At 41.0% G+C, this 18,509-nt stretch overlaps 1 protein-coding gene across 1 annotated transcript in view; it reads right to left on the bottom strand.

The window, feature by feature from the left end:
- The window catches only part of Dennd5b (DENN/MADD domain containing 5B), a 164,433-nt gene that overhangs the window by 78,485 nt on the left and 67,439 nt on the right, over positions 1-18,509 (bottom strand). Inside the window, exons 3-4 of the mRNA XM_013033412.1 lie at positions 16,138-16,247; positions 2,868-3,534 (exon numbers count right to left, since the gene is read on the bottom strand). Of these exons, the coding sequence (XP_012888866.1) occupies positions 2,868-3,534; positions 16,138-16,247 (777 nt within the window). The remainder of the gene's footprint in view (positions 1-2,867; positions 3,535-16,137; positions 16,248-18,509) is intronic.

Genomic DNA, 18,509 nt, shown 5'->3' with positions numbered 1-18,509 from the left:
TTTCTTTTTGCTTATGTGGTGCTGAGGAATCGAACCCAGGGCCTCAGGCATGCAAGGCAAGTGCTCTACCACTGAGCCACCTTCCCAGCCCTCTGAAAGACTCTTAACTCCAATTAACCTGCAAAAAGCCCTTTGTAGAGCTGTGACTCAATTGGTAGAATGCCAGCCTTGAGCAAAAAAGCTAAGGGAGAGCATGAAGTCCTGAGTTTGAACCCCAATACTAGCATGTACACACATAAAAAATCTGAAACTGGTTTGAGAGTGACATTATATGACTTTGCAACACTTATCATCTTTAGGGTAAAAAGTAAGGAAAGCGAGAAAGAATTAGTGGTATACAGGTAATGATAAGCACTAAGAAAGTGAGAGCAAGAGGAAAGGGAAGAAAAAAATAGAAGAAAAGGAAGAATTATGATTGGCTAGTGGAGAACTTCTTAACAACTGGAACCCATTATCAAAGAACATTATGTAGGCCAAATTGAAAGAAAACAACCGTGTGAAGGGCTGTCAACACACAAATAGTGTCAACATACACACAAGACGGGGAAGTACAAATATAGCCGACTTGGCTCAGCTTTTCCTCCAATTTAAAATAGAAAAATAAAAAAAAAGAGAGGTGATAAAATAAGCTTGACGGCAGCAGTTGGGAGACTGCTACAATTCTGTCAGCCTAAATAGTTAAAAGAACACTAACCCAAACGTTTGTCTCATTGTTTTTTTTTAAAGCACCAATGCATGCAAGGGCTCTGATTTATATTTCCCTTCAATTCACTATTCATTAAGATATATTATCTGTGTTTCATTTGTGAATTCATATTCAGATATGAACTGGTATCTTAGTCTAGGTTCCCCATTTAGTTTTCATAAATGCACTGGTCAAATAAATCTGTTTGATAGTATCTTAAATGTGGGTTGAGAGACCTTTGAATAAAATATATCACAAAGAGGAAGTAGAGGTGTGGCTCCAGTGGTAAAACACCAGTCTTGAGTGAAAAAGGCAAGTGAGAGTACAAGACCCTGAGTTCAAGCCTAGTACCTGCACCAAAAAGAAAGGGGGCTGGGAAGTTGGCTCAGTGGTGGTAGAGTGCTTTCCTTGCATGCATGAGGCCCTGGGTTCAATTCCTCAGTACCACATAAGCAGAAAAAAGCAGGAAGTGGCACTGTGGCTCAAGTGGTAGAGGCTAGCCTTGAGTTGAAGAACTGAGGGACAGTGCCCAGGCCCAGAGTTCAGCCCTCATGACCAACAAAAAAAGGGGAGAGAGAAAGAGAAGAGAGAAGAAAGAGAAGAGAGAAGAAAGAGAAGAGAAAGAAAGAGAGGGTGGGGGAGAGAGGGAGAGGTAGAGAAAATGAGAGAGAAAGAGAAGTAGAAAATGGGCTGGGCGCCGGTGGCTCACACCTGTAATCCTAGCTACTCAGGAGGCTGAGTTCTAAAGATTGTGGTTCAAAGCCAGCCCGGGCAGGAACATCTGTGAGACTCTTATCTCCAATTAACTGCCAGAAAACTGAAAGTAGCTCTGTGACTCAAGGGGTAAAATGCTTGCCTTGAGCTGAGGGTCAGTGCCCAGGCCCAAAGTTCAAGACCCACAACTGACCAAAAAAAAAAGGAAGGAAGGAAGGAAGGTATCACAGAGATAACTTCCTTCTGGTATTGAAGCATCCCCTTTCCCCCAAACATACAACATAACTCTGTGCAGAACTGCTGCAGAGCTTGTAAAGTGGCATCTGGGTCATACACACATACCTACCTTCTGCACATTCACATGGAATGCACCTAACAGGCAGAGCTGACTACAGGAACAGGCTGCAGAGTAAACAGTCTCACTTAGCCTGTCCAAGGCCAGCTACATTTCCATGTGGACAATTAGTAATTTCTAAAGAACAGGAGGTGTGTGTGTGTGTGTGTGTGTGAGAGAGAGAGACAGAGACAGAGAGAGACAGAAAGAGGTGGGGGAGGGAGGATAGAGAATGTCCAGGGGCTTGAATTCAGGACCTGGGCTCTGTCCCTGAGCTTTTTTGCTCAAGGCTAGTATTCTACCACTTGAACCACAGCTTCACTTCTGGCTTTTTGGTGACTGATCAGAGGTAAGAGTCTGCCTAGGCTGGCTTCAAACTATGATATTCAGATTTCAGCTAGGATTGCAGGTGCAAGCCATTGGCACCGGGCTTAAGAAGAGGAAGTTTTTTTTTAATTTAAATTTGTTTTACTTATTAAAATTATTTTAATAAATAAAATTTTATTTCTTTTAAATTAATGATTTATTTAAAATTTTTTATTTTTAAAATTTTTTTACATTTTTTGTTATTATATCTTTAAGTAGGTGTACAAAAAAGTTCCCATTCTACAAAACGGTATATGAGTACAAGGTGCCTGACAACACTGTCACCCATTGCTCCTAACCCATCCCTTCTCTCTTTTTTTAAAATTGAGATTAGATGATTACATAAATTTCACATATTTTATAGTATTGTGGGATAGTGATACTTAGTTAAAGTCACAAACACATTTAACCTTCACAAGGCAAATTGTCATTATCAGGATCTATAAAGTGTGAATTCACTTCTAGCTTTTTGGTGACTGATTGGAGGTAAGCTTCTCATGGATTTTACTGCCCAGGCTGGCTTCAAACTATGATACTCAGATTTCAGCTAGGATTGCAGGTGCAAGCCACTGGCACCTGGTTTAAGAAGAGGAAGTTGTGCATATTCCTGTTTCTCTCCACAGCAATGCCACCTCAAAGAGAATCAATGCTGCCCACTTGGCTCCACCATGCCTGCTCTTTTTCTTTAAGCCAGAAGAGACTCCTGAAAGTGCATTGTCAGATTCTAAGACTGCAGCTCCAGGAAATAGAGCAGCTGAGGACACCTACCTTGTGAGTAGAGAAGGATCTGCATTTCTAGAAGTACACAGGTAAACACCTGCACTAAGTTCTCTAATCCCAGGAGTTCAAAGGCCTCTCGAAGAGGGTAGTCAGAGAGGGGGAGTTCATTGGGTCCAGGCCGCTGACAGATGACAGGTTCATAAACACCATAAAACTTCAGGGATCTCCCTGGTGGCGGAAGGGGGACCTCATAGAGAATGTTATGAATGTAGCTCTCCAGTGGCAAGGGTGGGGGCTGCTGGGAAGTCACGGCCTTGTAAAGCTGGATGAGGAATTTCTTGCAGGCCTGCATGAAAGGCAGTGGCGTGATCAAGCATATGCTCTTGGACACATAGAGGGTGTCTCTGTGGATATCATAGGAGTTGTAGCGCTGGAGTTTCAGGAGGGACGTTGTGTCTCCCTCATCAATACTGCTTGCCAGGGAGTCCATGCTGCAGGAGGACGAGGCGTACAGGCCGCTGTACTGCTCGGCATGGTGCATCTGGTAGAGTGTCTGCATGGCCGTGCAGATCTGCTTGCTGCTTACTTCTTCATAAAAAGTGAGAACAAAACCATATGTGCGAGAACCATCTTCACGGGTGATTATAAATGAGTGGAACTGAGGGTCTTTATTGTCAGCCTGTGTTCTGAAAGACAGACCTTTCGGCATGCACAACTGTGGAGGAAGGGAGGAAAGGCATCAGAAGGCAACATACAAGCAACTTCAGAAAATAACAGGATTCAACTTATTTAAGGGGATTTGACTTTTGCAGGAGACTTCGGTTCAAACACATTATAGTCTGGTGCTAGTGGCTCACATCTATAATCCTAGCTAAGCAGGAGGCTGAGAGTTGAGTATCCAGGTTCAAAATCAGCCCAGGTAGAAAAGTCTATAAGGTTCCTGTTTGAAATTAACCAGTACAAAGCTGGAAGTGAGCTGGGCACTGGTGGCTCACACCTGTAAGCCTAGCTACTCAGGAGGCTAAAATCTGAGAATTGCAGTTCAAAGCCAGCCTGGGCAGGAAAGTCTGAGAAACTTTTTTTTTTTTTTGGTTGGTTGTGGGGCCTGAACTCTGGGCCTAGGTGTTGTCGCTCAGCTCTTCAGCTCAAGGCTAGCACACTACAACTTGAGCCACAGCACCACTTCCAGCTTTTTTTCCTTATATGGTGCTGAGGAATCAAACTCAGGGCCTCATGCACGAAAGGCAAGTACTCTACCACTGAGCCACCTTCCCAGTCCCTGTGAAACTCTTATCTCCAATAAACTACCAGAAAATCAGAAGTGGCACCGTAGCTCAAGTGGTAAAGTACTAACCTTGAGCTAAAGAGCTGAAGGGCAGCGTCCAGGCCCAGAGTTCAAGCCCCACGACTGACAAAAAAAAAAAAAAAAGATAGAAGTGGAGGTATGGCTCAAGTAAAAAGAAAATACATGGGCTGGGATGTAGCTCAGTGGCAAAGTGTTTGCCTAGCAAGTGCAATGTCCTGGGTTTGATCCCCAGAACCAAAAAAGAGAAGATAAAAACAAAAGAAGGGAGAGGCTGGGAAGGTAGCTCAGTGGTAGAGTGTTGCCTTGCATGCATGAGGCCCTGGGTTCAATTGCTCAGTACCACATAAGCAGAAAAAGCCAGAAATGGTGCTGTGGCTCAAGTGGTAGAGTGTGAGCCTTGAGCTGAAGGACAGCGCCCAGGCCCAGAGTTCAGGCCCCCAAACCCACACAAAAAAATTTTAAGTCTTGCTTTATACATACATAAAAATATTCTTTAAAGAAATACACATATACATACATAAAAGGAAAAAATATTTACTGTGTAGCTATTCACTGTGTAGAATGTTTAAGAATGAGATCTTTGGTTTGGTTCAGTTAAGCCTCTAATCAAGCTTGTGACCTAGAACAGGCCATGTAATTGCTCTGGGCCTCAGCTCCTGTCTTCAGGAGTTGCTACATCAAGAATTTGAAGACAGATCATTAAGTGTATTTTTTTGTAATTGTGATGATGCTTCAGAGGAAATGGGAAATAGATGAAAGCTTATTTGAAAAACGGAAAAAGAATTTAAAAAGAAAGGCAACTGGTTTCATCTTTGCTGTCTTGGAAAAACAAACTTTAAAATAAAAATCTTTGATTTTCTTAAGAAGAGAAGAAGCAAGATATTTTACATTAGCTATAATGGAAATTATGCTCTCCTTCTTGGGAACTACCCAGGATTGAGTCAAACTCAGGAACAAAATTACCCAAGGAGCTAGGAGATATATATAAAATGCTTAAAATGCATGAGAAATTAGAATTCCTTCAACTCTTCTAAATAAATTATAGAAAATCTGAAACATACTAAGAACAACAGAACTTTTAATGCTAACAAACTATGATTTGCTTTTATATATCTCTACTTTTTTTTTTTTTTTTGGTCAGGAGTGGAGCCTGAACTCTAGGCCTGGGCACTGTCCCTCAGCTCTTCAGCTCAAGGCTAGCACTCTACCACTTGAGCCACAGTGCCACCTTCCGGCTTTTTCTGCTTATATGGGGCTGAGGAATCGACCCCAGGGCCTCATGCATTCAAGGCAAGCACTCTACCACTGAGCCACCTTCCCAGCCTCCTCTACTTTTGTATTCTAACATGCCTTTTTTATTTTTTTCATTAATGAAGGGTGCTGGAGATTGAACTCAGAGCCTCATACTTGTACTCTACCACTTAAGCCACAGCCTCTGCTAGATGCTTTTTTACATAAACATAACTTTATCATACCCTATACTTTTCTAATATTTTCTATATTTAATAACCAAATCTGGTGCAAAACTTACAAGTTTTCCCAAGTCTCCACATTACTAAGAAAATGTAATTCATCTTTAAAGTTATAGATCCTCCACTCAAAGTGTGAGTAAATGTTTATTAAGTGCCTTTAGGAGCTAGGCCCTGTGATCAAGACACAGAAATGAGAAAGACTTGGTCCCTGCCTCTGTGGAGTTCCCAGGCTTTAAGAATGACAGTTGGGGTCTCTCTGCTCTCTCTCTGCTCTTTTCTAGCTCTTTTCTCTCTTTCCCAGCTCTCCCAGTTCTCTTTCCCAGGCCTTTCCCCACCACGTGGAGGACCAAGATGGCCTGATGCCAGCTGGAACGATGAATAAACCTACCCCTTACCTGAATACCACATGCATGGTGAAGTTCTTACTCGGCTACCTCTTTTTAAAAACCTAACATAAATGATGCCGTGACTTGGATAAAGGGCTTAAAGTCAGGATAGCTGGGATTCCTCTGTTTTTTTTTTTCCTTTTTTCTTTTTCTGTTTGTTTTTCCCTTTTTGCTCTGAGGAATACCCACAGTTCTGATGGCCTTTTGCGAACCCGTCTGTCTGCTGCAGACACAACGCTTCGATACCATTGCTGGCCTTCACAGCCACGTTCACACCACTTCTCTACTCTGGTGAGTGAAACTACTTTCTATGGTTCTCTGTTGCTCAGTCTCAGTCCAGATGTGGCACCACGCCAGAGAGCTCCTACTGGCCTTTAGCTGAAAGGCCAGTCACCTCTGAAGCCGAGGACACTTGGCTTTGAGTGCTTGGCCATTTCTCTCTAGAGGGCTCTGGGGGAAGTCGGGACGCCGCTTCTGCCTGGTCAGCTCTCCTTCACTCACCAGACTGACTCTCCTACTCATTTAATGGGGTACTGCGGGAATCATGCATGAGCCATGAAACCCCTTTGAAATGCCTCCTGAGCTCCCTGGAAAGCCAGAGAGCCTAATTTTATGCCAGTCTCAGATGTGCACAGTTTTTGCTACTGCAATGGTAAATGGTCAGAAGTCTGTTTACTATCAGGCTCTCTTTTCTCTCTGCTATTCATGTCCAACTTTCCCTATCTCTCCCTTTCTCTTTTCTACATTTTGGCTTGTGCCCTGAAGAGTGCGATGCAGGCTGGGTCCCTGGGACCCCCCTCTAGGTTCCCTCTCAAAGGCTAGCCAATGTAGGCTTGATCTATTTGTTCAGGGTTTCTTTGCATTTTTTTCGGAAAATCACCATCTTGGCCACATCTTGGTGGGTTAAGGGTTTGGCCCCATCTGGCCCTTAACCTCCCACCAAACTTACTACTCCATCCAGCTATTCTAAGGTGCCTTGCTAACAAGTTGCTCTTTTCACAGGCCCTGGTAACTGAGGCCCAATCATGTGATGTGCTTTGTTAGCAAAGATGTCTAAACATTGTTGTCAAAATTTTAGGTTTTGAGTTTTGCCTTTTTTGTTTTGTGTTGTGTATTCTACTGACTACATGGTTCTAAAATACTGGGCATATCTGTGCTAAAATTCTCATCACATCTAATGAGTTTTGTCATTTCAGAAAATTTGTCGGCAATTCTTGATAAGGAACAGGTAAACTCTACTTATTCTGTTTGATCTCCTTGTTGCTTTAATTGGAAATAATAAAGGGTTTTTGCGGCAAAGATTTCAGTTCAAAGCCAGCCAGGGCTGAAAAATCCCTAAGACTCCCATCTCCCAGCTAACCTGCAAAGAGCCTGGCTGGAAGCATGGCTCAAGACTCTCATCTCTAACCAGCCAAACTCTGCAAGTGGTACTATAATTCAAAGTGGTTCAGTGCTGGCCTTGAGCAGAAGTGCTCAGGGACAGTGCCCAGGCCTTGAGTTCAAACCTCCTTGAATACCAACTGGGACAAGCCATCCCAGCAATGAGCACCTAGACTCAGCCAGTCTGGGGAAGAGGAGAACATGGAGAGGACTAAGAGGAGATGATGTCACATCAGCTACTTTGTGCCGGCCCTTTCAAAATTAACCAGAGCCAGGAGGTCAGTAGAAGTAAGAAGCCTGCCCATCCAATGTCTGTACCTGTCTACCTATTAACTGAACAGGAATTTATATTCTTGCCTTTGTCATCTGACTTCTCTACCTAGTTGCCAGATGTCAGAAGTAGCTAGGGACATTTCTACCAACATTTTCAGCCCCAAGTCCTTCCTCTTGCCATTTATTTGCTCTCTAGTATTTTTTTTTCCAGCCCCTCAATGCTCATGAGACTTCTCCAGACTTCATCTAAGGACACATGCCACCAAGGGACAGCTGCTGTTCACTGCCTTCTCTGGGAGGGGACCAAATTCCAGCCTTTTACCCCTATTGTCGACGCCCCTTGTCAGCAGGAAGTAGCCAGAGAGAATCCGCGCCCTATTTCATGATTATTAAAAGGCTGGAATGTAAGGTCAGCTCCTGATGGCTAGCAGACTCTACCCTCCACGCAGCAAAGTCTCCACCCAGTACTTGTGTTACCTAGGCAACTGGGACAACTGGAAGAGGTCACATCTGCATCCCCTGAGGTCACATCTGAATTTGATGTTGCCACACCTTTGTCTGCCCATACCCTAGATAAGGCCTAGTCCAGGCCCCGACACCCTCTCTCTGCTCTCCTCTCTACTCTTTTCTAACTCTTTTCTCTCTTTCCCAGCTCTCTTTCCCAGGCCTTTCCCCACCATGTGGAGGACCAAGATGGCCTGGTGCCAGCCGGAATGATGAATAAACCTACTCCTTACCTGAAAAAAAAAGAATGACAGTTGGAAGTGCAGGCCTCTATGGGGGGGGGGGGGGGGGGAACAGTAAGAAAAGAGAATTATCAGGTAAAAATGAAGTTCAAATGGGAACCCAATGGTGCATGCAGTTAGTAAAATGAAGGTGCTAGGTAGATGTTGGGCACTGGTGGTGCAAGCCTAAAATCTTAGCTACTCAGGAGGCTAGGGAAGAAAAAAATTCCTGACACCTTTTATTTATTTATTTTTTTTGGTCGGTCATGGGCTTGACCTTGGGGTCTTGGTGCTCTCCCTAAGCTTTTATTCTCAAGGCTAATGCTATACCACTTTGAGCTACAGTGCCACTTCTGGTTTTCTGGTAGTTAATTGGAGATTAAGAGTGCTTTCACAAGGACTGTCAGCTCAAGCTGGCTTCAAATCATGATCTATAGATCTTAGCCTACTGAGTAGTTAGGATTACAGGCATGAGCCACTGGCTTCCAGCTTCTGTGACAATCTTATCTCCAATTAACCACTAAAAGAAGGTAGAAATAGAGGTATAACTTAGGTGGTAGAATGAGCACCTTAAGTGAAAAAGCTCAGGGACAGTGCCCTAGACTGAGTTCAAGCAGCACAACAAGAAGAGGAGAAGGACCAGGAGGTGGTGGAGGAGAAGAGGGGGAAGGGATTAATGCAACAAAATTCTCACTGAGAATGAAGGCAAGTGGTAACATAAATGCTCCATATAGCTACTTCAGACCAGGCTCTTCTAAAAGTCCTAGTCTTTGTAGCTCCTATCACCAAATGATACAGCCACACTCTGGTTCTATTTGCTAATGAAGCTCATTTCCCAAATTCTTCCACAATTTTAAATATATTCTGCCAATTTAATTTTTTTTTGGGGGGGGTCTGGTCGTGGGGCCTGAACTCTGGGCCTGGGCACTGTCCCTCAGCTCTTCAGCTCAAGGCTAGCGCTCTACCACTTGAGCCACAACACTACTTCTGGCTTTTTTCTTTTTGCTTATGTGGTGCTGAAGAATCTAACCCCGGGACTCATGCATGCAAGGCAAGCGCTCTACCACTGAGCCACCTTCCCAGCCCCCCAAATTTAATATTTCTTGAAAGTGACTATTGGTGAGGAGGAGAGAAATATTGAGGCTTGAACTCAGGGCTCTACACTCGTGTTTGGCTTTTTCCACTCAAGGCTAGTGTTTTACTATGAGCTACCCCTCCATTTCCTTTTTGGTGGTTAACTGGAAGTAAGAACTTCACAAACTTTCCTGCCCAGGCTAACTTTGAATCTTGATTCTCAGATCTCAGCCTCTAGAGTAGCTAAAATTAGGCAAGAACTACCCATGCCCAGCTTAATTCATCTCTTGATTCAGCCTCTTTGTATACCAAGAAAGTTTTCTTTCTGCAACTAGGCAATGTAGAAATACTGTGACCTCCAAAGTCACTGAAATAAAGATTTCATTTTATTGACAGGCTTTCCAGATATCATAAACCATAGAATTACAGCTCATGATAGTTTTTGAAAAGCATCCAAATAGTCTTAAGGATTTGTAGCTTTCTTGAGCACACAGTCAAACATTTACAGGAAAGCCTTGCCAAAAGTTGTGCTCAAAAAGAGAAGACTTCCTATGCCACAGATAACAGATGTAAGAATTTTTCTTAAATGCTCTTTCCCAGAAATAAAAAAGTAAAAATTATATTTGTAATCTGGGAACCATGAATTGGAAAATACTATTTCATTTTTAACTTTTAAAAGACACTTATATAGGCTGGGAAGGTTGGTCAGTGGTAGAGTGCTTGCTTTGCATGCATGAGGCCCTGGGTTCTATTCCTCAGCACCATAAGCAGAAAAAGCCGGAAGAGCTGAGGGACAGTGCCCAGACCCAGAGTTCAGGCCCCATAACCGACAGAAAAAAAGACAGTTATATAAATTACTGGAAAATAAAAGACATTTTACTTCTCAGTGAGATACAAATCAAGGTTTTCTTACCATGGTATTGTTAACTCACAAAATTGATAATTATTTAAAATAAAATCTTAAGGCTCGATAAGAATTCACTAGCTGGGCACTGGTGGCTCAGGCCTATAGTCCCAGCTGTTCAGGATATTGAGAGCTGAGGATTGCAGCTTGAATCCAGCCTGGTTAGGAAAGCTTGTGAGACTCATCTCTAATAAAGTACTAGAAAAAGCCCACAGTGGCTTAAGTGGTGGATCGGCTAGCTTTGAGCACAAAGAGGCTCAGGGACAATGCCTAGGGCCCTGAGTTGCATGTGTGAGGAAAGGGGATGTAGATCAGCATAAGCAAGGGGACAGTGTGACAAATAAGAGCAGAAGCCAGTTAGACAGTAACTGCAGCAGTCCAGGTAAGAGATTGTGGTGGTTAGGACCATGGTGGGTATGGAGAAACAGAGGGAAGCAAACAGTAAATAGTCTGCAGATGGGATTAATTAAGGGAGTGAGTTTTCAAGGCTAATTTATAGATTTCTGGTTGAGGCACTCAGGAGGTTGACTGTATCATTTGCTAAATAAGATTAATAGAAAGGAGTGTAACTGGGCTCTGGTAGCTCATGCTACCATAAGACTTTTATCTCCTATTAACCAATGAAAGCCAGAAGTGGCACTGGGCTCAAAGCAGTAGAGCTCTAGCCTTGAGCGAAAGAGCTCAGGAACATCATCTAGGCCCAGAGTTCAAGCCCCATGACCAACAAAAAAAAGCAGTGTGGAAGAATTTTGGACATGTGAGTTGGTGATGTTAGTGAAATATTTCAGCTGTAATATGAAGAGGAGATTGCTTTTCCAGCATGGTTGTCGAAGATTCCCAACTCTGAGTCTACTCTAAGATGAGAGCTTATACTTGGGTCAAAATGAGGGCTTACTAAAAATAAATAATAATCATAATCATAATAAGGGATTACTTTCTAATGTCAAACCTATGAATAGAATTTGGGGTTATCTACTTCAAATTCAAGTACTTGCTGAGTGTGCAAAGTGAGAGATCTTGATAGTTTTCTCTGACCTTTCACCTTTCACTCTTTGTTTTTCATTCCACTCCAACTTTGTGATCAAAGTAAACAGTAAATTTATCATTACACTGTGTGTGTGTTTGTGTGCTAGTTCTGGGGGTGAACTCAGAGCCCAGGTGTTGTCCCTGAGCACTCTACCATTTGAGCCATAGTTCTATTTCCAGATTTCAGATTTCTGAATTGGATATGAGTCTCACAGACTTCCTGACAAGCTGGCTGTGAACCACAATCTTCGGATCTCAGCCTCCTGAGCATCTAGGACTACAAGCATGAGGGGGGGGGGGAGGCGGGAGGGATGGTGGTGTGTTGATTGTGGGACTTGAAATCAGGACTTGGGCATTGTTTCTAAGCTTCTTTGCTGAAGGATAGTGCTACCACTTAGCTACAGTTCCATTTCTGGTGTTTCACTGGTTAGTTAAAAATAAGAGGCACCAGGTGCCAGTGGTTCACGCCTGTAATCCTAGCTACTCAGGATGCTGAGATCTGAAGATCAATGAGAGTCTGTGAGACTCTTATCTGCAATTAACTACCAGAAAACCAGAAGTGGCACTGTGGCTCAAGTGGTAGAGTGCTTGCCTTGAGCTAAAGAGCTGAGGGACAGTGCCCAAGGCCCAGAGTTCAGGCCCCATGACGAACAACAACAACAAAAAAGAGTCTCTTAGGGGCTGGGAAGGTGGCTCAGTGGTAGAGTGCTTGCCTTGCATGCATGAGGCCCTGGGTTTGATTCCTCAGTACCACATAAGCAAAAAGAAAAAAGCCAGAAGTGGCGCTGTGGCTCAAGTGGTAGAGCACTAGCCTTGAGCTGAAGAGCTGAGGGACAGCGCCCAGGCCTAGAGTTCAGGCCCCTTTGACTGGACACCAAAAAAAAAAAAGTCTCTCAGATTTGTCTGCCCAGGCTGGCTTTGAACCAGGATCCTTAGGTCTCTACTTCCTGAGTAGCCAGGATTACAAGTGTGAACCAACAGCACCCAGCAAGGTTAAAATTTATCTATTCAAATATTATAAAGTATGGTAATTATGGATGTCAACATCAGATTATCTCTAAGATAATGAGACTGGGGGAGGAAATGGGAGAATTTCAGATCTGCTTTGCAGATTTTGTTTCCTCTAGGATTAAAGGTGCTTAAAGGAAGCTGTTGATCAATAGGGGGCTGGAGGAGAGAGGAAACAGAAATAGGGTCTGCTATACTAGTAAATACTAGTACAAAGAGGAGGTTCAGCTAATGGGGGTTAAAGAGGATGAATACAGTGAAAACATTGTTCACATATATGAAAACAGAACAATGAACCGTGTTGAAATTGTATTAGGAAGGGGAGAGGAGATAAGGGAGAGTGATGGGGGAGTTGATTGCAATATACTGTATACATGTGTGTAAATGAAATTTCCCCATGTACAGCTAATATATACTAATAGAAAATGAAAAAAAGATTAAAGCTACTAATCTGAAATAAACATGTTAATGTTTACACAGGTTTGTCCTGGATTTTGGGTATGTGATGTTTCATGATTATTTCACCTTAATTTTCATTAAAAAATCTCTCAATCAGCAATTGAGATTTTAAAAAGGGCAATGAATTCAGTAACAATTTCACCTGTCACTCATATTTATTTTCTATTACATTTGCAATGCAATGTTTTATTTAACCAAGTCCATTGCTTTGGGTATCTAATTTATGTGATGATCATTCAAAGCACCACTGTAGCTTGTTAGAGGAGTAACTCTAAAGTGATGCCTTGGGGGTGGGATTTTGCTGAAGGCAAAACAATGCTTTATACCTTTATAGCCTCATAAAATACACTTACTAATGAATCAAAGAGGAAATTAAGGGCAGTATATAAAACCCAAATTCAGACTAGTAAAATGGGATTTTTTTTTGGAGATTTTCAAGGAATGATAGTAAATCTTTTTAGAATTGCAGCAAAAAGCAAAATGCCATGTGGTATTTAATAACCAAAACCCAGCCTTGATATCTATTCCTCCCAGGGAGACTTCTGCTGTTTGCATTAAAAAAAAAAAAAAAAAAGTGGCAGAGGCCAAAAAAAAAAAAATCAAAGACAAATCAAGGAAGCTGATAATTGCTTTAAAGATGAATGTTTTGCATACTGAGACAAAAGATATTATGGGTAGCTTACTGCTCACTCAAATGATTAAAAAAGAAAACATGATGAGTGTTTTTGACACTTTGTTTTGAAGGACTACAAAATCATATTGTAATAAGAACATAGTTTTGAAAATGATTCTGGTTTTTCACAACATCATTTATACTTTGAATATCTAACTAATATAAGATCATGTTTTATCATTTATTCACATTCTTAACCATGTTTTCAGTGCTTTGGTTAGAACCACTAACACTTTATGTTTTGCTGGCATGGGTATCTGACAGATTACTTTTTATCACTACTGATGGTTAACTATTCAGAAACTTGTTTAGACTGTGAGTCTCATAAAAAATAACTTAAGAGTTGTGCATTATTCAATTTCTATAGTACTCTCTTCATCAAAGATGATCTTAAACATCTACAGTATTATCAAAATGTAAACTTGGGACTACACTGTGCTCTGTAAAGAATCAAAGTCAAGCTGGGCACCAGTGGTTCATACCTATAATCCTAGCTGCTCAGGAGGATGAGATTCAAAGCCAACCCAGGCAACAAAGTCCATGGGAATCTTATCTCCAACTAAGCACCAAATAAGCCATAAGTGGAGCTGTGGTTCAATTGGTAGAGCCCTAGCCTTGAGAACAAAAACTCAGGGACAGCACCTAGGCCCTGAGTTCATGCCCCAGGACCTGCAGGAAAAAGAAAAAAAATCAAAGTCAACTGCATTAGGCATCTGTCTTTACCAAAAGCATATGCTAATGGCTTGCTGGAACAGAGCAAACCCAAACTGGAAAGGCTTTGTTATGATGCAGAAATATCACTAAGGGGCCAGTATGGCCAATATCATTTCTAACGCAAATTAAATAACTAAGATACATAGTTTTGTTTTGGTCAGTTCTGGGGCAGGAACTTGGGGCCTAGGCACTGTCTCTGAGTCTTTTTGTGCTCAAAACTAGTGTTCTAACCCCTTGAACCACAGCATTACTTCTGGGCTTTTTGAGTAATTCATTAGAGATAAGAGTCTCATGGAGTTTACTCCTGCCCAGGCTGGCTTCCAACCGTGATCCTCAGATCTCAGTCTCCTGAGTAGCTAGGCTTATAGGTATGAGCCACCAGAGCCTGGCTAAAACATAGTTTTTAATCTTTCTTTGAAGGAGGTACCAAAGCAGGTAGGAAAAAGAAATCAAGATAGAAAGTAAAAATGAGGAGGGAGGAAAAGTGGGGGAAAAAAGGGAGGGTAACACTTCAAGAAAAGTACTCATTACTTATGTAAGTGCAATCCCTCTGTATATCACTTTTTACAATAAAATTAAAAAAATTTAAATTTTATTTAAAGGGCTTGGAATGGGCTTAGTGGTAGAGTGCTTGCCTAGCATTCATGAAGCCCTGGGGTCAATTCCTCAGTACCACATAAGCAGAAAAAGCCAGAAGTGGAACTGTGGTTCAGTGCTAGCCTTGAGCCCAGAGAGGCTCAAAGTCAGTGCCCAGGCCCTGAGTTCAAGCTCCAGGACCAGCAAAAAAAAAAAAAAAAAAAGAAAGTAAAAACTATCTGGATTTACTTCTTATACCCACTACATGATTCTGGTCATGTTACTCTACGAAACTTGAACGAAAGTCATACTGGGTCAATGTAAACATGCAAGTGAAAAATAACAAGGCTTAAACACCTAGCAGGCTTCCAATAAATACTAATTTCTTTTCCTTAGAGTATTGCAAGAATGAGTCTTCAGTTCTAACTTGAAAATTCTTAAGCCGGTTGCTGATGGCTCACGCCTATAATCCTAGCAACTCAGGAGGCTGAGATCTGAGAATCAGGGTTCAAAACCGGCCCAGGCAGGAAAGTCCATGAGGCTCTTATCTCCAATAAACCACCAGAAAACCGGAAGTGGCACGGTGGCTCAAGTGATAGAGAGCTAGCCCTTAGCTGAAAAGCTCAGGACAGCATGACCCAGAGTTCAAGCCCCATGACCAACAAAACAAACAAACAAATAAAAATTCTTAAAGTGAACTATGCTGTACCAGGGGCTTAGTCTACCATGGATCATTTCTGTGTTTACCATGCTAGATCTCTGATCTGTATCCTGGGGTTTCCTAAATTAAGTAAGCACAAAGTCAATGGAAGTCTAAAATATTATCAAGGCTTCTAAGCACTTAAAGTGACCAGAAAACAATGAGCTTCATTTCTAAAAATCTCTCTAATTGCTATTGGTAGTTAACTAAGTACATAGATTCAGATTCCTTATAATCAAATTCCAACTATGGCTTAAATGACACATTTATGTTCCTTTCTAGCTTCCTGTTATCTAGGAAGATTAATTACAGGCCCACTGGGCATCATTCCTTGAAATGTACAAACTGTAACCACACAAGGTACTACCACTGTTTATCAACACTTCTTTATCTTAATACAAGCCAACAAGACAGCTCAAGAGTAGGAAACATAATCGGCTTTGAGGTTGCTATTAGCCATTGGGAACCCTGGGTGGGCACCCTAACTTCTCTGAACTTCAGTTTCTACATCTGTAAAATGTGGACAATAGTCTATTTCTCATGCAATTATTGAAATGAAATGAAATAATGTCATTCAAACTACTGCTATCTTAAAATAAAAGGAAGGCTAAAGAGAAAATGGAGAAAAAAATAAATACAGACCATGTTTACTGCATCTTGATCAAATGGGTTCCATTCTATGTTCTGAGGATAGTGCGCCAAAACTTTGGATTTGAATGTTCTTCTCAAAGGACTCTGGTCAAAATTTTCACCTACAACAAATAATAATTGATAAATAACTGACTTCCTCAGTACTATCTCCATTGTTTTATAATTATTTGTGTATATAGATATATATTTATAGAAATACATTTGCTGACTTTGCTGAAATGCAAATTAAGTTTCTAACTCTGCTAAGAGTTGTCTAGTGGACAACTAGAAAACAAGTAAAATAAGAAATTTTCACTTAACAGTTTATACTCTGAATTTTTAAGTCTTAGCTATACAATCAACATTAAACATCAAAACATGGTAATATAATCACTGTGATCATGTAATTACCATAATCATTTTAACTAAAGAAACATTGATGGAACCTCTTCATAGACTGATAAAGTTTAATATACAGACCCAATGCTTCAGTCACAGAAAAGGCAGTTTTATTCGTGTTACAACAAAAATCTCTGGTACATATGGCTTAATATCCAGGCTACTCATTAACGGGACAAGATTATGAATATCACTGCTAAGTTTGCCAGTAGACAGACATATTAGATAAACTTCCTAAAAGAAATGAGCTAACCAAATTCATTATCTGTCAAAAGTTCTGAAAAGATAAAAATGTACACTGTTTTACATAAGAAAATTCAGTAACAGCTATCAGATCAGTTCTTTATCTTCTTAGTCAAATGAATTCCATTATTAATTCTGTTATTTCCAAATGCCTCAGTTTCAGAAAACATTTTCATGTGGATGATCTTAAATTTCTAATGTCAAAAAGTTGATAGCAGGCACCAATGGCTCACACCTATAATCCTAACTACTCAGGAGGCTGAGATCTGAGGATCACAGTTCAAAGCCAGCCCAGGTAGGAAAGTTTGTGACACTCTTATCTCCAATTAACCACCAGAAAACCAGAAGTGACACTGTTGCTCAAGTGATAGAGTGCTTGCCTTGAGCTGAAGAGCTGAGGGGCAGCACCCAGGCCCAGAGTTCAAGCCCCATGACTGACCAAAAAAAAAAAAAAAAAAAAAGCTGAGATCAAGGAATTGGAAGACCTTGAAGTAATTTCAATCTGTGTCCTGCATTTTTCTATTTTTCTAAATTGGAATAAAGTGTAAACTACTAATTTATAGCAAAATATAAATGTAATTTACCAGTACTTGCACAATTAAGAACACCACAAAGCCATCTAACTTGTAAGTGATATGCTGACATCTTGTTAAACTCAGTTTCCATTTTGGGAAAAATATGAAGACAGATACTAAAACACCTTTAAGTGAGTACAAAACTTAACAGATAACAGGAGGGAAAAGTCACACTTGAAAATCTTGTTGGAGACTGCAGTATGAAATAGAAGATTAAAAAAAATAAGGACACATAATTTAAATTTATTTGCTAAGGTAAAGAAACTACTGCTTCTAATGGAAGTCTGTGACTAATGATCATTTTCCTTGAGATTTTTCTGTTTCATTTAACCAAGGACCACATACATCATTGCTCTATCTTTTTTACTGCACAGTCCCATTTTTTTAAGACTTGAAAGCTTTTACTTCCATAAGAGAAAGTGCCGGCAGCATTCCTAAGGAGAGGGTACCATTTTCTGCAGTAGCTCTTAGGTTCCGTGAACATCAAAAGGTCAGTGGATAAATGGGAAATAGTGTGGCTGAGGACAGAGACAGTTTAGCACTGTGGACTTGTGGATAAATGACATCCCCAGGCTTATGCTAGATTTTCCCATAACACTAAGAAGGTTTAGATTATTTGTAAGAAAAAAAAAAAAGGTTACATTCTACTCACTGTGAGTTCAAGGGGAAAAAAAAAGAAAAAAACAATCTCCTGGTTCTGAGTGTGCGGGCAGTCTGAATATTTTTGGAAGCCTTGAACTATACATACCACTAATGACAGAAAATGCTTCTTATCATCCATAAATAGAAGAAAAATACCAAACACAATAGAAGGAGGTCATAACTGACACCAACCCAGGTTATTAATCCTTATAACACTTACCTTTCAATGAGTTTTTGCCTGTCTGATTTAAAATAGTAACATTATCTTCACTTATATGTCAAGGAATGAATGGGACAGAAGAGAAAACAGAGAAAGCATGACAGTTTCATTGTCACTGTAATTGTTCTGTTACATAAGGAACATCATACCTTTTTGAAGCACAATGAATCAATAAGAGAGAAAAAAGGAAATTACCTCCAGAAAGAATCTTACAAAACCAGAAAGCCTACAAAATACCAACAAGAGAAATAAACCACCACCATCACCAACTCCAGCAGCAGCAAGCACACCAGTACCACCACCAT

Source organism: Dipodomys ordii, unplaced genomic scaffold (assembly GCF_000151885.1).
Source record: "Dipodomys ordii isolate 6190 unplaced genomic scaffold, Dord_2.0 Scaffold167, whole genome shotgun sequence".
In the NCBI taxonomy this organism is placed as follows: Eukaryota; Metazoa; Chordata; class Mammalia; order Rodentia; family Heteromyidae; genus Dipodomys; species Dipodomys ordii.
This window is presented reverse-complemented; position numbering and strand designations above follow the sequence as displayed.